Source organism: Abramis brama (genome assembly GCF_963993115.1).
Source record: "Abramis brama genome assembly, chromosome: 12".
Taxonomy (NCBI): domain Eukaryota; kingdom Metazoa; phylum Chordata; class Actinopteri; order Cypriniformes; family Leuciscidae; genus Abramis; species Abramis brama.
Genome location: NC_139974.1, coordinates 39,466,696 through 39,488,247, shown reverse-complemented (window position 1 = coordinate 39,488,247; position 21,552 = coordinate 39,466,696). Strand labels below are relative to the sequence as shown.

General features: G+C 37.0%; 1 protein-coding gene across 2 annotated transcripts; it reads right to left on the bottom strand.

Moving 5' to 3' along the window:
• Positions 1 to 1,272: 1,272 nt before the first annotated feature.
• LOC311093161 (proton-coupled zinc antiporter SLC30A8-like) lies at positions 1,273 to 21,155 on the bottom strand. Of its 2 annotated transcripts, none has more exons than XM_084130340.1 (8): positions 20,835 to 21,155; positions 16,918 to 17,066; positions 16,411 to 16,557; positions 13,016 to 13,169; positions 8,626 to 8,881; positions 7,241 to 7,346; positions 5,666 to 5,800; positions 1,273 to 4,060 (listed from the first exon to the last, which is right to left on the bottom strand). In XM_084130340.1, the coding sequence occupies exons 1-8, from the start codon at positions 20,909 to 20,911 to the stop codon at positions 3,915 to 3,917; spliced, it is 1,170 nt and encodes a 389-aa protein (XP_083986466.1). In that variant the 5' UTR covers positions 20,912 to 21,155; the 3' UTR covers positions 1,273 to 3,914. The 2 variants fall into 2 exon arrangements, with proteins under 2 accessions (XP_083986466.1, XP_083986467.1); XM_084130341.1 differs by lacking the exon at positions 20,835 to 21,155 and adding an exon at positions 17,375 to 17,707.
• Between the last annotated feature and the right edge of the window lie 397 nt (positions 21,156 to 21,552).

Sequence of the window (21,552 nt, the reverse complement as noted above, 5' to 3'; positions counted from 1 at the left end):
TTATTACAATTTTAAATAATGGTTTTCTATTTTACTATACTTTATATTTCTGTTTATAATATTCTGATTTATTATCAAATGTTAGAAATGGTGCTTAATATTTATTTTATAACCTGTGATACTTTTTTCAGGATTTTTGATTATTAAAAAGTTGTTTTAAAAAAGTCTTCACTATCACTTTTTATTTATTCAACACATCCTTTCTGAATATTCCTGTTTTTTTCTGTATTTTTGATCAAATAAATGCAGGCTTGTAGAGCATAATAATAAACTAATAAAAATAGTAATGGGTCCAGACTTTTACCGTACTGTATGTACATATTAATCAAACTTTATCTAAGGTAATCTCTTTTTTGTTTAATGAAGATGTTATTGTTGTTATTTTGCTGTTTTATTCAATTTATTCACAGTTCCAGAATCCCACTTCAGTAGATGAGCATAAGTGCTTTATATTGAATTTGCATTGCTACCTTAAATATGCTATACACAAATCAAGTGGAAGAGAAAGACACGATCGCTACTGAGCAGAAAAAAATATATAAACTGATATTATTGGCGTAATGTCAGGGTATAATCTAATCAGCAGCAGAATTTAGAAGATAGACCCATAGATATGAGATCTTTTATTTGAAACATTTAAAAATGTTGTAGTGTGTTGGCTTTTTAACTTAGAATACAAACGTCTTGTCTTTTAATTCTGTAGCTTTTTTACTAGTCAGCTCCGGACGCGATGTTATTCATTGTACGCGCAAATTCAAAGCGTCGCGTCTGGGCACGTTAATGACGCTCGCGCTCTTTTAAACTCGTAATAAAGCGGTGAATGATTTTTTCCAGAAATGACGCTGATCTACAGTACAAGTTTATATTTAGAATACATTGCAATCACTCCAAAATAGATGACGACAACTCACACACCTGCATTATGAGCTGTGCTTCTTTGTGTGCTTATTAGGCTTTTGCCTCGCAGCACCTGATGGATGCGTTCGTTACACATACTTTCAGAAGCCGACACCCGCTTTGTAACGGACACATTAATTGGTTTAACTGCAGTAATGTAACAGTCTATGATTAAGATAAACATCGTCACTATTTTTAGTTAATTAATAAATATTGAAATAAATTGTAGATAGGACATTTGTACTTTTTTTTTTTTTTGTCCCTCTGTCTGGGCCCCATCCCGCCAATCGGGCCCTAGGCACGTGCCTAGTTAGCCTTTGCGTTAATCCGGCTCTGGCTCCAGGGTGGATGAAGTAGGAGATGAACACGAAGGAGATCAATTACGAGGTTTTAATTCTCAATATACACAGATACACACAAACAGGGAGCGTGTGCTCAGACAAAGATTACCTTCACATTAAACAAAAAGGGAGCGTGTGCTCAGCAGACAAAGATAACCTTAACCTTAACATTAAACATTGACCAACAACTGAAAGGTGAAAGACAGGAACTTAAATACACAGAAGATAACGAGTGATGACAGGTGACGGTGATGATGAACAAAGACTAATTAACTAAACACAGGTGACAGAACTGAACTACTGATGATGAACTAAACAGACCGGGAAAAACAGGACTAAACCAAAATCAACAGAAGACAGGGGAAAACGATAACAGAAACACTGAAAACACTAAAACAGAAATCAAAACTACAACAGTTATTACTATGGTAAGTACATGTAACATATGTAACAAAGACACTGTAAAATAAAGTGTTACCAACTTTTATCCCAGTACTTCTGTAGTAAATTTAAATTATTGTAATAACTAGGCTATCATTGAAAAGACTGTTTGTGATACTGTTTTATATCTATATATGACTACTCTTCTATCTGGATCATATATATATATATATTTTTTTACTTCACTTATTTGGGCTCCCCTAATATTTGCCTATTCCATGGGATGGCCCTGCTTTTGAACAGAGCCTAAGATGGCACCATGTATGCCTTGGACTATCACCAGACCTTCTGCCTGGAAAAGAGGTTTTGTTCACGTTACGTAACTGATCGAGACTTTGGGTTGAGGATCCAAATGCAGTCGTTTATCAGGGTAATCCAGAATCGCAATCCATTAAACATGCAGTAGGTCTAAAAACACAGGCAAACCCTCCAGATAGGCGACAGGCAGAGCGGATGATCAAATAACCAGGCAAAAGAGTCAAAACCATAAACACGGGAATCCAGAAAAGTGCTCAGAATTGCAGTGTGAAACAAACAAGACTTTGCAAAGAATGACTGAAAACACAGAGTTAATAAAGGCAGAGTTAATGAGGTGATGACACAAAGGTGGAAGTGAATTACTGTATTACATTACAGTGAATTACAGTATTATTTTTAAATAATAGCGTACTGTACATTTATGAAGGGAAGTATTGGCAAAATCTCACCTGTCGTAAGTCAGTCTGACTACGAGCTTTGGAATTTGAAAATGTGTGTTTTTAAATGTAAAAACTCCTTTTAATTAATGTAAATTAGACATTTTAACCCATCATGCGCTGTGATAGCGTGTCAAGGCATTCATAAATATGCAGCTATAATATACGTAGATGGTTTTAAATAAAACATGTATGCCGATATACAATAGTTGCATATTATCGTGGTACTGATATCTTTGTAGGACTGTCGACTCTGTTGAACAGTAGCAAGGGAAAGTTTACCTTATTGTAAAGAGCTTTCGAACTTTGCTTGAGGAGTAAAAAAATCAAGATTGATTTCTAAACAAAAAATAGGAAATGAGAACAAAAAAAACTGATCTAAGAAATGAAGTCCTCTTAGCGTTACAGAAATAATAGCGTATAAACAATTTCTAAGATCAACAATAAGATGAACACACTGTTGGTTGGCGTAATTATCCCTTTAATTAAGGGATGGTTGAAGGAGTACTGTACATTACAGCATCACAACAGTGCTGTTTACAGATGAAGAACGATTAACATGCAGGAAAATATGGAAAATGACTAAAATAATGTGCCTATTTCAAATGACTTTCATTGCTAAAGTATCTTCTTACCTGCATGGCTCAGTGGGTTTCCTTTGGCACATATCAAGTCATTTTACATTTTCTGTTTATGTTCACTGATCAATGTTTATATGTGAATAAAGGCCTAAATTAAATCTGTTCATCAAGTCAAATTTGGACTGAACCGCTTGATTCATATGGATTAGTTTTATGATCTCTTTATGAACCTTTTGAAGCATCAAAGTGGTAGTTGCGCAGACTGTCAATGGAGGGACAGAAATCTCTCAGATTTCATTTAAAATATCTTTCATTTGTGTTTCGAAGATGAACGAAATTCTTACGGGTTTGGATCGACATGAGGATGAGTAATGACAATTTTTTGGGTGCACTAAACCTTGAAAGAGATAGTTTGCCCAAAAATGAAAATTCACAGATTATTTCAATGTATTTTTTAAATAAACGTGTATTTTTAAAAAAAACGACATTATTTTCCACCAAATTCCATCCAAATGTGCATATTTTGCACTAAACTTACAAAAAATAAAATAAAATAATAATAATCAACATTTTTAAATGAGTAGTTTCATATTTCTCCATTGTTTTTAATTCTATTATCCTGTATGCAATGCTTCATGGGATTGTAGCACACAGCCTTGTACCTTTGTCTTTTTTTGCTTCAAATCAAAGTTTGTAACGTTCAAGTTTGTTGGTTCACGGCTTAGAAAGCTTTAACGAAATCCCTATGGGAGAAATGAATGTAAAATATACTTCCGTATCCAGTGCTGCAGATAAAAAGAGGGACGGCACTGTTTATAATACCACAACCTCAGTGAAGTCCAAGAAGACCTCATTCTACAATAAAACAGATGTAATTATATCAGCTCTAAAGCATTAACACCACAATAATCCTCTTGAAAAGGTCTCTTTCCGCCTTTATGGATAAGTCTCTGGGAGTTTCACTTCGTGGGGTCTTGACAGAGACTGCAGTCAGGCCTTTGGTCCTCCTGTTGCTCCAGTTGAATGGTGACCGAGTGGAAACTGTATGTGTTGAAACAGGCTTGGGTAATTTCTCTCAACACCACCTGTGGATCTGCAGTGTCTTCTGAGGAGTTCAAAATGAACAGACGGGTGAATATTTCAGAATTAAATGCCAAAATGAAGCCATGTGTGAACCTGGACCACAAAACCAGTCACATGGGTAAAAAAATAATAATAATTGAGATTTATACATCATCTGAAAGCTGAATAAATAATCTTTCCATTGATGTATGGTTTGTTAGGATATGACAATATTTGGTCGAGAAACAACTATTGAAAATCTGGAATCTGAAAAAAATCGAAACATTGAGAAAATCTCTTTTAAAGTTGTGCATTTATGTTGGCGATTGTGCTGCATTCACTCACATAAATACATATTTTATATATTTACGGTAGGAAATTTACAAAATATCTTCATGGAACATGATCTTTACTTAATATCCTAATGATTTTTGGCATAAAAGAAAAATCGATAATTTTGACCCATACAGTGTATAGAGCTCGGGCGTAGACGTTATGGAATGATGCATTGTGGGTAACGGCGGCCATTTTAGAGGCAACGCAGAAGCGATCGGAATAAAGTAATAGCGTAGCCGACCGGTCTCCACCGGCACCGAGAAAGAAAGAGAAAAAGTTATGGGCCGTGACAAAAAAAGTTGGCTATACCGTATACTGACAAACTTAATAATGAAGCCAAACAACGCTACTTTAAAAAAAAAAAATTAGATTATAGGCGAATCGATCCATATGAAGTCTGGAGTAGGCTAATACCAAGCCTCAGTTTCCCTGATATTTTCCTACCTGGTCTGTGGAGTGAGCGCTTGCACCTCCGATCCAGAGCCGGATTTACAATTTCCTGTGCCCTCGGCAACAACATTCACACACACATTTTAATTGTTTAATAAACAAATGTTTGTTTTTTTGTCACAGTCGGCTGCAAAGATGAGGTTGACGATGCTGATTGGCGATCTTCGCTGTAAGTGAACGCGCCAGAGAGAAATGCAAATTGCATACGGATTAACTTTCATAAGCAGAGAGCTGTCTGTTTTCTTTCGTTTTGAATTGTTTGTTTAAAAGTAGACACTTTTAGAAAAGTAGAAACTTGTCACTGGAGGCTCACTTGCAGTTCACAAATGGATGAGTGCAAGATCTGCAGATCTACAAAGTAAACGCGGAGAAAACAATCGTTCGCACCGTGAACCAAGCATCAGTGGTGACACACACACACACACACACACTTGTCAGATTCTGTGAGCTACGAAGCTTGTCTATGCGGGTTTGTTACACTTCAGGAGTAATTTATCATACGTGCAATAATCCACTGTTTTCGTCCGGTTGACGACCAGCGGCGACCCAAGGCATTCGACGAAAATAGGGAAAACTAATATGATGAGGCGTTTGCCCTGTCGATCATGAGACCGATTACAGCAGTTCACAATACAGCAATACTGAACCATTTTCCAAAAAATAACCTAAATTAATGACCAAATGATCAACGTTACCTACTGCCTACTATACGCTACTATACAGTACATCTACTTCCGTACCGTGATTCCCACAATGCATTGCGGCGTGACGCAACGATCCCGAACTCTATTGTTGGCTATTGCCACAAATAAACCCGTGCGACTCGTGACTGGTTTTGTCACATATGGAGGTGAAGCGTTACCTATGGCCACGTGAGCGGAGAGCACCGCCTGGTTCATCGTCAGGGCCCAGATGTGAAGGTTGTGCACAGCTTTGACTCCCTTCACTTGGAGCAGTCGATCCCTCACCTCATTATAGTTCACACCGGCCGGAGTTCCTGTGGAGGACACACACTCGAGCTCCAATTCACATCGTCATGATCCAAGAAATGAGAACGCTCCCTGTTAGCTCGGTTATTACTATATTCTATATAATTGTTAACTCATCAAAACTTTTAAATTGCACAATGGAAGAATGACATTTTTAGTGACCACATTTTTTTTAATTAAACTACTAAAAATCGTACACAACATTTAATTGTGTTTCTCGAAATTATGGCATTGCAGACAATCTGACGAGCTCTAATTCAAATCTTCATGTTCCAAGAAAAGTTTTAACGAGAAGAGCATATGAAAAATGAAATGACCTTTCACAGAATGCCTAGTGGCCATTAAAACAGCTAATATAGAGACTATATTAAAAAAAATTCTTGGTTATTTGAACGTTAAAGGGATATTTCACCACTGGAAAGATGAATGTGTATTTAAATTGGGTCATTTATTTAGTAGAAATGTGAAATTATTTTAGAAGTTGGTGCCTTCTAGACTGAGAAAAGCCAGAAAATGTATTTTTGGCTCATGTGGATGAAAGACTACAACTCCCAGAATGCACTTGCTTCGCTGCCCTACGAGGACCCCCAAGCCACGCCTACCCATTACAGAGGGCAGTATCGGGAGAAATGATACAACTAGGCCACTAGTCGACTCGAAACTGAAAAGACGCCGTTTTATCGTGAGATCCCCCTATGGGCGGGTTGAAGACATGCGGAACGAGCGCCTCCAACTGGCTGTAGTCTCTCACCTCTGGACAGAAAAGCCTCAGATGACGATAAATGACGGGTTTTGCATCATCAGAGGTTTTTTTCCAGACACACAATCCAGAAATCTCTCGTCTCAGGGGGACATGAATATTATTATTTTTGAACATTATTAACTCTTTCCCTTCCATTGACAGAAATGTTCCAGCTTTCAGTGTTTTCACTGTTATACGGTAGGGGGCGCTATTACACATCTTCTGAAACAGAACTGAATCTCCTGATCAAAAGATGCAGCAGAAACAAGCGATATCATATGTAAGCAGATGCATATGTAAAATAATGTGATCATCAACATTAAACAGCATATAATTCAAATCTGCCTAATGTTAGTGAATTAAATGTGGACCCAGGATGAGCTTTAGGACTGTGAAGCTTTTGGGTGTTGATCTACTAATCTATGTTATGATCATTGTTCTTACTCTGATCTGGATGTAGTCTTTTTGTTCTCAGCTTTTTGTTCAAAATGTTGCTTTTTTTAATGAAACTTACCCATAATCAAGTGTTGATAAAAAATAATGCATGAAGCTAGAATAAAACGGTTTAAAAGCAGAGGCTCTGTTCTTTCTTTTGACATATTGCATGTTCAGATATTCAACAAAATATTCTGGGGGCCATGAAACTTTTGTTTCAAAAATGCAAAACGTTTAGCTTCTTTAAAAAGTCACAGGCAAGACATTTTACCTTCCATTAAGACGATAATAATGTCCCTCATGATGGTGAACGTGGTTCCCAGGACGAACAGAGAAAACAGGAAGGTGCAGATGGGATCTGCAATTTTATATTCAGGCTGTAAAAAGAAAATAATTCAGTTCATTAGCATCATGCTGTACATTTGATCTATACAGGGTTATTATTGTTAAATAAAACTATTAAAAACATTTCTGTTAAAGGCATAATATGTAGTTTTTCGCCACTAGAGGTCGCCTATTCAAAACAAAGGCATAGCTTGATGACGCCTTGATTTGGCGGAAAAGAATCCGACGGGACTCGGAAATAATATTCATGGATGAGATTATCAACATTACTGTAGTATAAAGCAGGGCAGGGTCAAGTGCCGTGTCATAATATCATATTAATAATTGCTGGATGGCTTGTGTTGCTAAATGGCATGCAATTCATTTTAAAACATATTGTATGACGGAGAAAACGCTGCATTACTGTTATTATACACAAAGCTGCATCTGATTATGTTGTGTTAGCCACTTGGCAAAATATAGTTATTTGAAAATATGGTCAAAACATAGTACTCGCGGAAAATCAAGAAAACAAGCAATTCAAACAATAAGACTAACAGTGTTGAGCTGTATAACAATGATTCGTTACGGTCTATAAATGTATCTAAACAGTTGTTCCTTTGTCTAATAAAAAATACAATTTTATATATAATATCACTGACAGGCGACGCACGGACATGGTCCGAGTCCTGGTTCAAATTGCTTATTTCTCTGGATTTAAACATTCTTGGAAACATCTACTAGTGGTTCTAGTGGTTTTTGGATATTTTAATTTAAAAAATCTTACGTACTGTGCCTTTAATTGAAATAAAGCTGAAATCAAATAAAAATATTAGTTGTAAAAACTTGAACTAAATGAAAATTAGAAATTTTGTCTTGGCAATAAAACTGAAATAAGTTTAAGTTCAAGCACTAAAATTATTAACCGGAAATAAATAAAAACTAAAACTGAAATAAAAGTTAATTAAACCCAAATAGCATATTATGCTCTTCCAGTAACGCCTCTTCCAAATATAAATGTTAACTGCTCTTTAATTATGTTCTCAAAACATTTGCACTAAAACATTCTTTATACAACAATCATGAAAAAAAAAATTTCTGAAACATTTGCCTAACATTTTTAAATGTTACTACTTCTGAGAACATTCAACAGTAACTTTCCTATAATGTTTGCAGAACATTTTTTATTTGACTTTTTAAAAAAACTGGATGATTTGAACATTCAGAGAACACTCATAACCTATATATTTAATATATATATATCATATTTTTGTGAGCTGGGTCATCAGTTAGGACTCATCGAATCTAAGAATGTAAAGTAAAACTGCTTACCTTGAAAAAGATGAGGAGGGCACTGAACAGCACACTGACACTCTGCAGAAGGTCTCCAATCACATGGACAAACGCTGCCCTTACGCTGGCATTAGCTTGTTGTTTTTTCCCAGTCCCTTGCTCCTCGACGTCACAATGATTATCGTTAGAATGGCTGTGTCCCTTTTCCTTCCCGTGATCGTGACTGTGACCGTGACCGGCGCTCAGACCACCGTGACTATGGCCGTGACCCGACTGATGCAGAGTGAGTGCCATTCTACACACACAACAACAGATAGAAGGTCCGATTAAAGGTGCAGTGTGTAAATCTTAGCGGCATCTAGTGGTGAAGTTGCGAATTGCACCCAACAGAAGTTACAGTGGCCGACAGGAAGTGATGTCATGATCTGAGATGCCTCGAGCCAAACACCCCCCAGAAGCCTTTTTTTCCCTTGGTTGAACATTATTAAAGTTGGAGCTTATTTAGAGATATCAGCCGAATGGCTTAGTGCAGGCGCTAATGGATCCAAGGCTGTATCTTGTAAATTACCCCACTAATAATGCCCGGAATGGTACCAAACTTCTACAGTAGTATAAATAGGTTCTGTACTCATAAAACGAGGCATTGGAGAGTTTGTAAGTACATCAGGAGTTTATTTAAATAACACTTGCCTGACGGCTAATGCTACCGCTAACCTGGACGTCGACGTCACTTCAGTGGTTTGGGAAAAGCACTTAAAAGTCCTGACAGAAAGCGATGCATAAGGACACTAATGTTGTCAACGCTTCGGAAATAATAATAATTAGTTGTTACACTACAACCTTATGCATCGCTTTCTGTCAGGACTTTTACGTGCTTTTCTCAACTCAGTGAAGTGACGTCGACGTCCGGGTTAGCGGTAGCATTAGCCATCAGGCAAGTGTTATTTAAATAAACTCCTGATGTACTTACAAACTTTCCAATGCCTTGTTTTATGAGTACAGAACCTATTTGTACTACTGTAGAAGTTTGGTACCATTCCGGGGGCGGGGGGGGGGGGGGGGGTTGGGGGGTTTGGCTCGAGGTCATGGTGCAAAGGACCCTAGGTTTATTTTACTCTGAACCATCCCTTTAAGCAATGAGGTTTCTTTACATAGATAAATTAAGAAATTAGGTTTATTATTCAGTAAAACGATGTTATTGCGAATATTATTGTTACTTGTTCATCATTGTGTCAGTGTTTTATTCACTGACTTTAGCTAGCGTGAAGAACAACAACATAGTGACGAAACGCGTTTGTCCGCTCAGGGCCACCATAGAAACATGTCGATGTAAGCGGACCCGCGGTGTGTGTAGATAGAAATGCTCATTCTTACGTAATAAAAACATAACGGTTCATTATGTAAGGTCTTTAAACACCACTGAAAACATAGTTATGTATATTAGGCCGCTGTACGTGAGCTGTATCGTTCATTTTCGTTCCACCAAGTGGGGCACTAATTTTTCTTTTGCTCAATATGTTCAACGTTAATAAAAGGTATCCAAGCAAAAAGTTCTCCACGCATTATCCTGCAGTTAATGAGAAATTGTAATTTATTGGCGCACTATATTGACTGCGTATTGAGACATATAAAACTGTTGAGCTAGATTTTCAACCAATCAGCATCGGAAATGTAAGTAGGTCACAGGCGAAATCAAGCCAATATCATTACGCACATGTAAACATGGAGGAGGACGTAAGCAGCGCATCTTCATCTGATAGCGGCGATCAAGCTCGATTAACACCCGTAAAGTGTATTCTTCATGTCGGAAAAGATGGTGGGAAAGGTCTGCAGCCCTTTACTGAAGTCCGATGGGAAAAAATCAAGCAATGTGCATAGGAATGGCTCAAAACGTCGGACACTACGGAGCTAACGTTAGCTATTGCTAATAAACATGTTGCCCTCCTGGACAAACCGGTCTCATGTCCCAACAACTACGGGTTTCACCCGGCCTGCTATCAGCGTTTTATAGACGCTTGACTTGTGTGTATGTGTGTGATGGGTAGGTTTAGTGGTCGGGTTAGTGTGTGTGTGTGTGTGTGTGTGTGTGTGAGAGAGAGAGAGAGAGGTGGGTAGGTAAATAAATAAATCAAAATTAAATCTTGTTTACAATAGTCATTCCTGTGAATATGTACATGTAGTGCAGTTACTGCTCGTGAATGCAAATTAACAATTCACCATTAAATTTGTTATTTTTAAAAGTGTTGTTTTTTTTTGTATACTTTTGGGTTGCAAAAAAAAACTTGCATCACAATAAGTGTATTGTGATTGTCAAAACATTTTAGTAACTAAACTGAATTTTATTAGGTTTAGTGACAACATGTTACAATGTTTATATGGTACAATTTCTGGTAAGCTACGTTTTTTTTTTTTTTTTTTACAAATTTCTTGAAACAAATTTCACGATTTCAATTCAATTCTTGTGATTTGATTTAATATTGACTCATTTGAATAAATATTAGGTACATAGATAGGCGTTAATTTTTCTCAAGAAAAAAAAAAATACATAGGCTACATACAGCCCTATCAGCTGGTAGTATTATTTAAGGTTAAAAATAACTCAGATTAAATATAATGCGTTTTTTATTATAATAACAACTTTATTTAATGATATGAGTACAAATATAATAAATATGTAATATAGTACACATATTTAGCAAAATACTCTCATATAGCTCTTTTTCTAGCCAACTAACGTGTCTATATGGTCATTAAATGGCTTTCCTGAGGTAAATGTTATGTGACATAATTGTTCTCCAGCTGTTTTATTGACCCCTTTGTTTGACTGATTGATCGATATTATGTATGAAGAATATACATTTCGGTAAGCTGTACTGTTTCTTTCAACATTGTTCATTCGTGTTTATTTACTATTAGCTAGTAGAGATGATCGGGTCACGTGCCGCTAGGGATCAATTACAAACACCAAAACGGTATTTATTGTTTGAATTTCGTAATAAAATTGACAGAATCTGAGAGCTGAGATTTTTTTCATATCATAACTATCCTGCTCTGTCTAGTCTGTTGGTCTCCATGTCCTCTTTGCTTCGTGTGAAAAGTGTCAATTGCGTGAGTCTCACGGTGAATGCGTGAGAGTTGGCAGCTCTGTTATTATATTTTGGCTTAATTCTATTTGTTATTCAGATTTTACCTCAAATATTACCTTTGAATTGGAACAACATAATGAGAAGTAATTGGGATGTTAATGCTACAGTATAAGTTTTCTTGATAATCTTATCATGTTTACTGTCCCTAGATAGCAACTTCAGGTATATCACACATTTCAAACTGGTTTATTTTGTACTTCAAGTGGTAATTCGGCATTTTTGGGTTTATATGATAAACAGGTTTGAAAGTGCAAAATTCCCTATGTTTTCCCTTTTTTTCAAAATGGGCACCTTTAGCATAATTTTTCTCAAAAACTGCAAGGTTGTGTGTGGAGAACTTTTTCCTAAGGAATCTCTATATATTTCTGATGTTAAAAAAGTAAGTAGTGCCATACTTGGAGGAACGAAACCCTATTTCTAGGCCTCTTTTAGGCTACCGACAGCGGCCTATCTCTCTCTCTCTTTCTCTCTCTCTCTCACACACACACACACACACTAACCCGACCCCTAAATCTACCCATCACGCACATGCACACAAGTCAAGCGTCTATAAAACGCCGATAGCAGGCCGGGTGAAACCCGTAGTTGTTGGGACATGAGACCGGTTTGTCCAGGAGGGCAACATGTTTATTAGCAATAGCTAACGTTAGCTCCGTAGTGTCCAAAGTTTTGAGCCATTCCTATGCTTGATTTTTTCCCATCGGACTTCAGTAAAGGGCTGCGGACCTTTCCCACCATCTTTTCCGACATGAAGAATACACTTTACGGGTGTTAATCGAGCTTGATCGCCGCTATCAGATGAAGATGCGCTGCTTACGTCCTCCTCCATGTTTACATGTGCGTAGTGATATTGGCTTGATTTCGGCTGTGACCTTCTTACATTTCCGATGCTGATTGGTTGAAAATCTAGCTCAACAGTTTTATATGTCTCAATACGCAGTCAATATAGTGCGCCAATAAATTACAATTTCTCATTAACTGCAGGATAATGCGTGGAGAACTTTTTGCTTGGATACCTTTTATTAACGTAGAACATATTGAGCAAAAGAAAAATTAGTGCCCCACTTGGTGGAACGAAACCCTATTTCTAGGCCTCTTTTAGGCTACTGACAGCGGCCTATATGATATTGCATTTCTGTCAACAGATCCTCGTAAATATTACACACTGCACCTTTAAGACATTTTCACTGCAAATAACAGTTTTGCTAAGGCACTATATTAGTTAGTTATTAGATTATGGCTATATATATAGTGTGCGCATGCACAATGAGGGTTTGTCTCACATGATGTTGGCCAGTACAGCACAGCCGGAGGTGATGAGCATCACAGTGCCCTCGATAGTGAAGTCGTCGTGTATGAGCCGCTCCACTGCCAGATACACCAGAACGCCCGTCACCAGCCAGATGCTGAAGACCGACAGCAGAGCGCCCAGGATTTCTGAGAACACACAAGAGTACAGTGATAAAATTACACCTGTGCTTCCAGTTTACTGAATATATATATATATATATATACAACCATTCAAAAGTTTGGGGTCGGTGAGATTTTTAAAAACTCGCATCTGCTGCATTTATTTGATCAAAAATACAGTAAAAAATAGAGAAATATTATTACAATTTAAAATATCTGTTTTCTACTGTGAATATATAGTAAAGTGTAATATATATCCTGTGATCAAAGCATCATTACTCTAGTCTTCAGTGTCACATGATCCTTCAGAAATCATTCTAATATCATGATTTGATGCTCAGGAAACATTTATGATTATTATTAATGTTGAAAACAGTTTCGCTGCTTTAGATTTCTGTGGAAACCAGGATGGTTTTTTTTTTTTAGGATTCTTTGATTCATAGAAAGTTCAAAAGAACAGTATTTATTTGAATAGAAATATTTTGTAGCAATATAAATGTCATGTCTAGTGTTGGTTTTGTTACATTTTCATGTTTTTTAGTTCTGTTCTGTCATTGGTTCATTGCTTAATCATGTTCACAGGTGTGTCTAGTCAAGTCATTAGTCTCTGTGTTTAAATTGACCTCATGTTTCCAGTCTCTTGTCTTCAGTTGCCAACCGCCATTAAAACCTGGAAGAAGAAGAAGAAGAAGAAGAAGAAGAAGAAGAAGAAGAAGAAGAAGAAGAAGAAGAAGAAGAAGAAGAAGAAGAAGAAGAAGAAGAAGAAGAAGAAGAAGAAGAAAAAGAAAAAAAAGAAGAAAAAGAAAAAGAAGAAAAAGAAAAAAAAGAAGAAAAAGAAAAAGAAGAAAAAGAAAAAGAAGAAAAAGAAAAAGAAGAAAAAGAAGAAGAAGAAGAAAAAGAAAAAGAAGAAGAAAAAGAAAAAGAAGAAGAAAAAGAAAAAGAAGAAGAAAAAGAAAAAGAAAAAGAAAAAGAAAAAGAAAAAGAAAAAGAAAAAGAAGAAGAAGGTCTCTTGTCTTTCTGTGGACAAGAGGAGGATGTGAATGGTGTGGAGAAAACGAAACGGTAGAACGTGTCATGTATTGTGAAAAGTATAAAGACAGAGAAAAGTTATTAGAAGAGGTTCAGAGGGAAGAGGAGATTGGTGTTAATTCGAGGTACCTATATAGGTAAGCTTCATTGAAATATTTGGAGAACACAGGTTTAATTAATAGGATTTGAAAAGGTGTTTTTGTTTTGTTTTTTTCCTCAAGCCAAAGGAGCTGAACACGGTAATGCGTGAAATTGGTGCGAACCGCCAAAGAAATGGGAAGAAGTCTCTTGTCTTGTATTGTTTGTGTAACCACTGTTTGGTGAGTATGCTTGGTATGGTATGCTTAGTCGAGTCTGTTTATTTTGTCAGAACAGTGTAAATGCAACAAAAAACCCAGGCTAAACATGCAAAAACTTTTACAAATCTATTGCAAAAATCAATTTCTATTGCAAAATCTATTGCAAAATCTATTGCAAAATCCTTTCAAATGCAATTATCTAATCATCTAATAAGATTATCAAGTGTCTGTTCTTTTATCAATTGTCAGGGTCTGTTCTATGAATGGCTCAGCTAAACAGGCCAATAAGAGGCTATTATAGCATTATTCATTTTAATTATACTCATGTCTAATTAAAATGTCTACAAATGTATAAAACTGATCAGAGATCAGGTAAAACCCACAGGTTCTCAGTGACTCAAATTTTGAAACGTTTCGAAACGGTTAAGACGTAATGAACCCTCGTTTACTGAAATCATGTGACTCTGGCAGTTTGATACACGCCTCGAATTATTGATTCGGAACAAAAGATTCTTAAAGGTTTAATAAGAAAATAGCAAATTATTTCACGGACCCCCCCTGGCACTTGAGAACTCCTGGTCTACACAGAAGAAAGCCCTGTCTAGGCTCTTCCCCGGTACGGGTTGTGTCGAGCCATTCGTTAGTCTGGTTGTTTGATGAAAAAAAGATTAAATGTAGTTGCAATAAACGCATTAAGAATCCGCACAACGGAGGACTTTTATTCTGCATTTGCGGAACTGAGGAAGAACTGATGACGGAACGGTTGATCTTCGGCTGACAAATCAGAGGAAAGGGGCGTTTCATTCCCGCCCACGTGTAGAAATCGAATATTCCAGCTGTTTATTAATTTTTCTACCTCAGAACTAAAAAAAAAAAAAAAAAAAAAAAACTGAATTCTTGTTCTTCATTTTATTTTATTTTTGTGGAAAAAAATGAAAAAACAAAAAAGGAACCGGAATTCTTAAAGGTTTTGAAGCTTCATAATCCGTGTATCTTCCGTTCAGTCATTTTTTTATTTAATATTGAAAGTAGAAAATTGACTTTTTTGTTTTTTCATTTTTTTCCACAAAAATAAAATAAAATGAAGAACAAGAATTCTTTTTTTTTTTCTTTTTTTCTTTTCTTTTTTTGTTCTGAGGTAGAAAAATTAATAAACAGCTGGAATATTCGATTTCTGCACGTGGGCGGGAATGAAACGCCCCTTTCCTCTGATTTGTCAGCCGAAGATCAACCGTTCGGTCATCAGTTCTTCCTCAGTTCCGCAAATGCAGAATAAAAGTCCTCCGTTGTGCGGATTCTTAATGCGTTTATTGCAACTACATTTCATCTTTTTTTCATCAAACAACCAGACTAACGAATGGCTCGACACAACCCGTACCGGGGAAGAGCCTAGACAGGGCTTTCTTCTGTGTAGACCAGGAGTTCTCAAGTGCCAGGGGGTCCGTGAAATAATTTGCTATTTTCCGGACTGTAAAGTCACGTTTTTTTTATCATGAAGCACGCTGTGACTTTTATTTATAATAAAAGTTTCTCTAAATGAACTTGTTGCTTATTGTACTGTTTTATAAATATAAAAAGTAATCATTAGCTTCTTTACAGTCCAGACCACTGGACACATGTGTGAATTCTGAAAAATGTTGGTGTGCATTTATTAATTATATGGACTCCTTATATCAATTGGTTTTTTGGTGTCATTATGAGTCCTTTTTTTCCACAGGAAAACAGTTTTGTAAGAATCACCCTTCAATCTGATGTTCTACTCTGCTGACTTCTGCTAATTTCACAAGATTAATTATATTATGATTCATGATTAATTGCACAAAAAGTGTGTGATTAATCACGACTAAAATCATAGATATCATATATAGTGTATTATTTCCCTGTATCCAGGCCAGTTTTGGGGCACGACAATGTACTGTTCTTCAATTCCAGTAACTCACCTGCTCGATGCCAGCCGTAACTGAGCGTGCGAGTCGCGGGTCTGGAGGACAACCACAGCGAACCCAAACTGATGATGAAGCTGGTGAGATCCACGAGCAGGTGAGCGGCATCCGTCATCACCGCCAGACTTCCAGCAAAATACCCACCTGTACACACCACACATCAGTGCTTATAACCCAGAGAGCCTTTGTGTGTGCAGAAACATGCAGAAAATCAGCGTAACACTTTACAATAAGGTTCATTAGTTAACATGTGCTAAGAATGAACAATACTTCTTCAGCATTTATTAATCTTTGTTAATGTTAATTTATTTACTTTAGTTATACATTAGTTAATGCACTGTGAACTAACATGAACAAACGGCTGTATTTTTATTAACTAACATTAACAAAGAGTAATAAATACTGTAACAAATGCATTGCTCATGGTTTAGGTCATGTTAGTTAATACTAATGAACCTTATTGTAAAGTGTTCCCGAGGTCAGCAGGAAGGGTCACACACACACCTAATATCTCGCCCACCATAAACACCAGACACACTGCTGACACGATGTACAGGCGTTTCTTGGCGAGCTTTTTCTCTCGCTCTCGGTCCTCCAGGGCACGGCTGTTATCGTGACAGTGTTTGCCATCCTTCATCTCACCTGAGGACACACTGGGAGGAATACAACAGTCATTAACATAAGTCAATCTTAGATTTCTTGAAGGAGTCATAGGTTTGATTGACAAACAGCAAGTTTATGTCTGATGTTGACCATGTTCACCAACAATGTTGTGCCCAAAAAAACAATACTATTTCAGTTATACTGTATCTTTTGAACATGCTTGTGATTTTACAATAAAGTACTATTTCTATACAATAAATATGCCTTGGTTGGTGGAGCTCAGGCAATTACATTTAACAATCACATGTGTAAATATTGATTATTTACACTGTAACAAGAAACTTAAAATGATACTTACAAGACCTAAAGTTACCTTTCAAAAATCAGACTTTTGTTTCAAACGTGATTGTAGGTAAAAAATCCACTTAATCTTCTGTGTTTTAATGTATGCCGATAATGCTTTACTTTTACTGACTAAACAAATCGCGCCAAATGATTGAGTGTTAAAAGTGCGAACGAATCGAATCGCAAATCGTTTCAGACCGTTTTGCAAAATCGTTCTGGCAACGAAAAGAGACGAATTGCACCGATCCAGCCGAGCGTGTCCTCAGGTGTCCAGGATTAGGGCGCAGTGCAAGGTTTGCACACCACTGAGACACGACCTTGTGCAACCGCAAAACACTCACGAAAAGAGGAAAAGATAGGGGCGACCGGGGACGGTTGCAACAGGGGACGGTTGCAACATGTCCATATTTCTCCAATCAAAAACAAGCTATACAAGCAGGACACTCATACTGCACATGCACAGTGCATGGGTGAGCTCTTTGATACCAATCTTTCATCTGAAAGTCACATGTCTAGTATCTGTAAAACCACATTTTTCAATCTTAAAAATATATCTAAATTACGCCATATGCTCTCATTGACAAATGCGGAACAATCAGTCCATGCGTTCATGACCTCAAGGCTAGACTATTGTAATGCTCTACTGGGTGGTTGCCCTGCACGCTTAATAAACAAACTACAGCTGGTCCAAAACGCAGCAGCTCGAGTTCTTACCAGAACCAGGAAGTATGACCATATTAGCCCGGTTCTGTCAACACTGCATTGGCTCCCTATTAAACATCGTATACATTTTAAAATATTGCTGATTACTTACAAAGCACTAAATGGTTTAGCTCCGCAGTGCTTGAGCGAGCTCTTAACGCATTATAGTCCTTCACGTCTATTGCGATCTCAAAATTCTGGCCAGTTAATAATACCTAGAATATCAAAATCGACTGCTGGCGGTAGATCCTTTTCCTATTTAGCACCAAAACTTTGGAACCGTCTTCCTAACATTGTCCGGGAAGCAGACACACTCTGTCAGTTCAAAGCTAGACTAAAAACACATCTCTTTGACCTAGCATACACATAACACATTATAGACTTCTATAATTCAATGTTAAGCTGCATAAATCAGGTCAGCCGGAACCGGGAACACTTCCCATAAATCCTGATGTACTCGTCGTTACATCATAAGAAGAATGGCATCTACGCTAATTTTAGTGTCTTTGTTTATCCCGAGGTTTTCCCGCAGCCTGCCGGATCCAGGCCGTATCCAGATCTGATGAAGGACCTTCGCCTGGACCCGATGTCATAGCGGGGTGCTAAAGTGCCAACTAGTTTCTCCTTATGGAGGATCCCTTTACCACTCTACAGATAAAGCGTAGTCGGGAAAATTCGGTTCACGTATCTAACCCGAAGTGACAAAATTCTGTATCAAAATGTTAAGGCCAGACAAGTAGTTTTTTAAGGCTTGGTTTGTAGGGAATTACAATTACCTGCGCACATATCTTCAAACGCGCATGCCAATAGCCTCGTAATACGCATGTGCACGCCATCAGCGTTCTCACAGGTTCGTGTTTGAAGTCTGTGTAGAGTTTCCTGTTAAAACGGTGTCGTGTTAGCGGCCCCTAAGTTAATACACTCTCAGAAAATAAAGTACATAATTGTACCTTTAGGCTTGTCACTGGGGCTGTACCCTCAAGGGTACAATATTGTACCTTAAAAAGAAACGGTACATATATGTACCTTTTAATGCTTTTTGACCTTCAAAAAGGTACATGTATGTACCTTGAGGTCCAATAATAAGCCCTATGGGGTACGTTAGTGTAGATTGTACCTTGGCGGACAGAAATTGACTCCTACTGTACCCCTATTTCTGACAGTGTAACTAATGATCATTGCGACGGAAGTGAATCAATCAAATTAACTTTAGCTGGAAAATAACTTTATTCAAGAACTGCTATAAAGCCAAAACAATCTCTGTTACTTTAAACTATCCTTGTATCTCTGTAAAGCCGCTTTGGAACAATCTACATTGTTAAAAGCGCTGTATAAATAAAGATGACTTGACTTGACCTGCACACTGAATCTATGTAGGCCTATGTTCTACACATAAACAAGTCAAGTCAAGTCAAGTCAAGTGTATTTATATAGCGCTTTTCACAATACAGATTGCATCAAAGCAGCTTCACAGCATTAAACCAAAATAACACAACAAGGTTGTTTCTAGTGTAAATTTATTGATTGATAAAATTAAATTAATATCCCCAAAATATCCCCAGACAATATAAAAAAATATCCCCAGACAAAATAAACAGACAAAACTCAATAACTGTTATTTGATAAATATGACTAAATAAATAAATAATAGGCTACAATAATATTATTGTATAATTAAATAATACTATAATATTATAGTAGGCCTAAAACAGTTAATATTTTCAGAATTCTATATGCTCACTGAGAAAAACAGCCAAAGTTAATTAATGAAATTTAAGGCATTTTTAACATGTTGCATCAGTCCGGTTGTGTTGCAACCGTCCGCTGGGTTGGGGTCAGTTGCAACATCTGGCTTCTTCCATTCAAATAAATACTGTGAATGATATGTCAAATGTAATCATCTTTAAATGGTATGGGTAACAGCAGACATGATGCAAGTTTAATATATACAAATTTGGTTGGTCTAGTCCAAATAGTCTCTGAGTAACTGAGAGAAATACAAAAAGTGTTGCAACTGTTGCATCATTCGTCACAGGGACTTTATGCATAAAACACTCAGCATTTTGTTAAAATGGTGAATTTATGATGATGGGGACACTTTTTCCAAATCATCTCAATGGCAATTAAATGTCCCAATCACTCTGAATACTATACAATTAACATTTAAATAAAGAAAACAATTTATTTACCTTTAAACATGCTTGTGTTTTATATTAAAGTATATTTCTATAAAATAAATATGCCCTGGTTGGTGGAGCTCAGGTGATTATATTTTAGTGAATATAATATATTGATTATTTACACTATAGCAAGAAACTTAAAATGATGCTTATTAAGACCTAAAGTTACCTTTTAAAAAGCAGCCTTTGTGTTTTAATGTATGTATAATAATAATGCTTTACTGACTGAAAAATCGCGCCACATGGTTCCGTTTTAAAAGTGCGGTGCGAACGAACCGAGTGTGTCCTCGGGTGTTCATTCATGTCTCCAGGATTAGGGCGCAGTGCAAAGTTTGCACACCACTGAGACACGACCTTGTGCAACAGCAAAACACTCACGAAACGAGGAAAAAGTAAACGAAACATCATTCTGTGACCTTATGTATAAAACATTCAAAACTCAATCCTGTTAAAATAATAAGTTGAATTCAGGCTGATGGGAACACCTGTTCCAAATCATCTCAATGGCAAAATGTCCCAATCTCTCTGAATTCACCCTTACTTTACAACAGTGGGCTATAAACATTAAAATAAAGAAAGCAATCTACTTACTTCTCCGACGTGATGGTGTACATTTTTGCACCGTTTTCTGTCACCAAATGGATCTTTTCCGAATCCTTTTTGAACATGATTTTAGTTTTCCTTCACTTTTGATAAGATTCCCTCCTACACTTTGAGATTCCTCTTTCCACAGACGTTTAAATTAACTCTAAAATGCTGAAATGAAGCTAATCAACAGTGAGATTGGTCCCGGCAGCATCCTGAGGTGAAGCTGATCTTTAGAGGCTCAGTGCAAAAGCGCTGTTATTTGAAGCCTTGTGACTGCGAACCGTGTGCAAACACTGCATGCTCTTCGCTTCTCCAAATCACGACAATAGCATCCTTTAGGATCATCCCACAACAATAACTCGATCATTTAATTACAATAGATGCATTAAGTGACGCTGTATTTACAGTAGCCTATAGTGACTTCCCGGAAATATTCCCTCAAACCGCTCTGTATTTTGTGACTTGAAGATGTGATTGTTTATGAAAACAATGCATATTTCACATATCCCCCAGTTTAACCCCTCAGCTGTGATATAGGCTACAGGAGGAATACGTCTAATATTTAGTGCTCGGTGAAAAAGCGGATTTATCTGAACCCTTGTGACTGCGAACCGTGTGCAGACCTTCCGTGCTCGCAACTCCTGACTCCTGATCGACACTGAAAACTGACCTTTTGTTGAGGTAATCAGTTAACAGCTCCTTGAAGAGCTCGAACACATTC

What these genes read in the sequence shown, in the direction of transcription:
- LOC311093161 (XM_084130340.1), bottom strand. Translation starts at nt 20,911, where the DNA reads ATGTTCAAAAAGGATTCGGAAAAGATCCATTTGGTGACAGAAAACGGT. An exon ending in TTACGGCTGGCATCGAGCAG is followed by an intron (nt 13,170 to 16,410) that starts GTGAGTTACTGG and finishes GTGTGTTCTCAG; the next exon opens with AAATCCTGGGCGCTCTGCTG. An exon ending in CCCTCCTCATCTTTTTCAAG is followed by an intron (nt 7,347 to 8,625) that starts GTAAGCAGTTTT and finishes TTCTTTTTACAG; the next exon opens with CCTGAATATAAAATTGCAGA.